This window comes from Tarenaya hassleriana, unplaced genomic scaffold, assembly GCF_000463585.1.
Source record: "Tarenaya hassleriana unplaced genomic scaffold, ASM46358v1 Cleome12, whole genome shotgun sequence".
Taxonomy (NCBI): Eukaryota; Viridiplantae; Streptophyta; class Magnoliopsida; order Brassicales; family Cleomaceae; genus Tarenaya; species Tarenaya hassleriana.
Window position 1 is genome coordinate 2,629,042 of NW_010962392.1, and position 4,282 is coordinate 2,633,323.

At 32.5% G+C, this 4,282-nt stretch overlaps 2 protein-coding genes across 2 annotated transcripts in view; both read right to left on the reverse strand.

The window, feature by feature from the left end:
- Positions 1–659, reverse strand: part of LOC104806691 (probable transcription factor KAN3) — a 3,024-nt gene extending 2,365 nt beyond the window's left edge. The window contains exon 1 of the mRNA XM_010531707.2: positions 9–659. Within this exon, the coding sequence (XP_010530009.1) occupies positions 9–480 (472 nt within the window). The 5' untranslated portion in view covers positions 481–659. The remainder of the gene's footprint in view (positions 1–8) is intronic.
- Positions 660–2,119: 1,460 nt separating this feature from the next.
- The window catches only part of LOC104806692 (lysine-specific demethylase JMJ706), a 7,493-nt gene continuing 5,330 nt past the window's right edge, over positions 2,120–4,282 (reverse strand). Inside the window, exon 12 of the transcript XR_770647.1 lies at positions 2,120–2,341. The gene's annotated coding sequence lies outside the window, so the exon portion shown is untranslated. The remainder of the gene's footprint in view (positions 2,342–4,282) is intronic.

Sequence of the window (4,282 nt, forward strand, 5' to 3'; positions counted from 1 at the left end):
CGACGCTCTGTTCACCGTCGCTTGATAACGGTGACCATGGTGAAACCCAGGGTTAAAGTTCGAGGCCACGTTTCTGTTTTTACCGCGGAAGAACGGGGTTGGAGAGGCGGAAGGTAAAAAAGATTGGATATAAAGATGGTTCTGGTGAATAGGGACTCCTCTGATCGGTCTCATCAAGATTGATCTCAGATCTTGATCTTGATCGTAAAGGGTTTTGTTTTCTTGAGGCTGTTGGTGAAAAGGGTGGAGGAAACAGTTGGTGGACTGGTTGATGGTGGTGAAGTGGTGGGGGTGGCGATGAGCAGTGTTTAGAGCCCGAGACACCAGGGAAGATGAGGTTCTGTCTGAATGAGAGGGTTTGCTCCAAAACCCTAGTCGCATCTCTACTTGTTCTTCTCTTCGTCCGCATTCTAAAGAGGTTTTGCTGTTTGGCGGGCCGATCTGTAAGTACAAGTCTGGTTCTGAAGGGAAAAGCTCCATAACAAGAGAACCGCTACTCGAGCTAGTGAATGAAGTACTTGACAATATCACTCTCTCTTTGATGAATTTGAAGAATATGTGATACGGTTTTCTTGAAGAAAAGGGGTTGATTGGTATTTATTCGAAATGAGTTTTTATATTTAATGTTTTTTTTTTTAAAAAAAAAATTGTAAAGAGGGAAGTGGTAGTTGCAAAGAGGGAGGGTATCTGTTTGATAGAGAGAGAGAGAGAGAGAGAGAGATGGTAAAAGGTATATGGGCAAAACGAGTGGTCTCTTTCTTCCTTTGCGTTCAAATATGCGCGAAAAAACAAAAGATTGATGCTTTTAGGAGTAAGGTTGGGTGAAACGTGGATTATCTTTTTCTCTTCCTTGTTTATGATAAAATTTTGAAATATATATATATATATATATATATATATATCACATAACAAAAATTGAATTTGGCTGGCATTACTGAATAAGTAATTTATATTAATCCATAGTTCTGCCGATAAAACGAGTATGTAAATCGTTTATCTCATCTCTTTCGAATATCAAATTAGAGAGCAAATTATATATTATAATCACATAATTTGTTCACGAATTCATAATTAGTTTAAATCTCGACCCAAACATTCACTTATCCAAAAAAAATAATTTATATAATGATGATAGAGATTTTATATAAAACTTTTTTATAAATTGGGTTTTTTTATGGGATTAATCTAACTCTAATATAAATTATTTTTATTCGTATATCTCTAGCTAAATGAATTTGTTAATAGTTATTAAAATTTGAACGCAGATTGGATACATTCGATTGTTTTTATGCGATTCAAAGTCATGTCTATATATATACTCCTTTGGAGGCACATAATTACTGACTTTTGTGAGAATAAAACAAAAAAAGGGAGAAAGAATATAAAAAGATCACTTTTTATAAAATAGAATATAGCAAAATTTTCAAAAAGGTAACTTGTCTTGTCACACGTCCTTTTGTTTTCTTGAAAATTGGAAATATACCTAACATTTATTTGCGTGGCACATTGTACACACTACACATAGGAAAAAAGAAGAAGCAAATATATGATATTTAGAAGATAGATGATTATATATATATATATATATATATTCTAAATTTGTTATTTTACTATATAAAAGCGATTAAAATTTATAACAATTATTAAAAATTCAACTACAAAGGTTTAGTAATAAAATTGAAGATTTTAATACGCAAAAATGGTATTATAAATAAAAAAATGTACTAAAAAAGTATTTGTTAAAAAATATAATACAGTAAAATATAAATTGTAAAGCACCGAAATTATTAAACAACAGTGTCTAACTTTAAGATTTGGACCGATCATTTATTCTTCTCATATATTTTCAACCCAGCAGATTTTTTTATTATTATTTGTGGGACCACTAATTATGCTCATAATTAATTCGGGCAGTTATGTATATATGTATGTGTATGGTCCTTATAATTCACAGAAGAACATATTGATAAAAACAACTTATGAATTATTACGTCCACGTATTGAGATTGTTTATACGACCGTATTTCCGAGCAATCCACATAATTTTTAATATATATATTAATTAACATTAAGAGGACCGTCAAATTCTATTGATTATGAACGAAAAGAAAACAGGAAATTATGAAAATGTTGACTATTGATTCGTTTTTTCAGTTGTATTTGCACATGTAACATGACAGAATATTAAATTGTTTAATTTATTAAAAGGACACACCACCACATTAATTAAGTTTTTGTTTTCGGGCCTCTCTGCCACTACACCGGGAGGTCAGTCCACGTTTTTATTCCCGAAATACCCTTTGATTGTTCATGCTCCCTTGATTAGTCCACACTTCCTTCACTGTGCGTGTAATAAATCAAATCAATTAAGAATGTCTTGACTATCTCTAAACGCCTCACGGTAATTTCTAAGAGACAATCAATACACTTTTTTTTTAATTTTCAGACTTGTTTGGTAAAAAAAAATGCATTAAAAAACTTCAAAAATTGTAAAGTCTAGACAACCAAATGTAGAAACATCCTTTTTTTTTGTTTATTAACTTGTATTATAGTTTTAACATCTTCAAACAATGATAATTGAGATATTTAATACATATACATATATATATATATAATATCGATTTTCATGTTAGTTGTAGCACGAGACCAAAAAAAGAAAAGAAAAAAGCTGATAGAATGCGAAAAGATAATGTTGCATGCAGTTACAGACGAATCATGCGCGGAGAACATGCAAGTATTATTAATCCAAAATCAAGCAGTAACCACGAGGAGATTACTATGTAATAGGGGTGATAGGGGTGAGCACGCGTCAGGTACCCTGATTTTTTGGATACCCGAGGTTCGTTTTCGTTTTCACTGGTTTTAAAAAGACATTATCTCGTTTTTCGTTTTTGTGATGTCCGGTACCCGCGGTTCGAATATCTGTCGTTGAATTTGATTATCCGAGTGAACCCGTTCAAATATTTAGAAAAGGTTGACTTTTGTTGATTTTAAGGGTATTTTAGTAATTTAATTTTAAAATATATTTAATAGTTATTGTAAATATATTAAATAATAAGGATATAATCGTCATTTTATTTATATCCGAGTATTCGAGAGATCCGTCGCCGTTCAAACAAAACCCAAACTCGAATCCGCAATCCAGATTTTTGGTTTTATCGAATCGGTTTTCGTCTTCATTATATAGCGAATATCCGTATTTTGAATACCCGTGAAGTTGAGTATCCCAAAACCCGCAGGATTTAAGTACCTACGTCCACTCATACTATGTAATACGTATCATATCATATCTATTATGATTTTTAATGGTTGTGAGAGATAAGATAAATGTACCATCAATAATTACCTTTAACGGGTTTTTTTTTGGGCTCTGCAACTGATCTAAGTACTTTTATTGGTCATTCTCATATTCTGATCGGGATTTATGTCTGAATCGAAAGCTAAGTGATTTTTAGAGTTTGTGGAGTGCAATTAATCTCTACAATAATGAGACATGGGCATGTAATAAATTGGTGGTTTATACATTATAATATTCAAAGTTGATGTATGTACTTAATTGTTCCGAGCGTGTAACAAAAGTTTTGCCTTATTTATAAAAATCACTGTTGTAGTATTTTTTTTTTTTACTAATTATAGTGCCCCAATCATGAATGTCGATATTTCAATGGTGCAAAACAGTAGGAGCTACAAGGAAAAGACTGGTGAGGATTAGAAAAAGCAGGGAACAGACTGAATCTTTCTGTAAATGAAATGGGGGGTTTAGACAGATTAACAAACAAATTAACTTTTGTGGATTTTGATAAGAACCAACCCACTCATTAGAGAAATGAATGTAATGTCGGTGGAGGAGCTAATAAATTAATAATATCCCCTAATCAAAATACATGGGTTTTTTTTTTGTGTCCATGCCATCTATATGTTTTTCTTCCCTCAACAAGTAAAAGAAAAAAAGGGAGAGATATAAATGATTGGGTGGACCCACTAGGTCTCATTTATGTATTATTTAATAAAAACTTGGATGAAGAGTGGGGGGAGGGGGGATATCTCTCTCTACTCATGAATGAATATAATTACACAAGTGGAAGTTTTTTTTTGATAAAGTTTTGCCCAGGTGGGTCCGAGTGGAAGTTATAGACGTATATTGATTTCTTTTTATGAATGCATGGAAATAAGAGAAGGTAAAGTAAGCAAGTCACAAGGCAAATACTGCCGCTAGAGATGATCATATGCGCATTGTGACTCATTCATGTGTAGAGAGATATCCCCCCCCCCGTCGACAGTT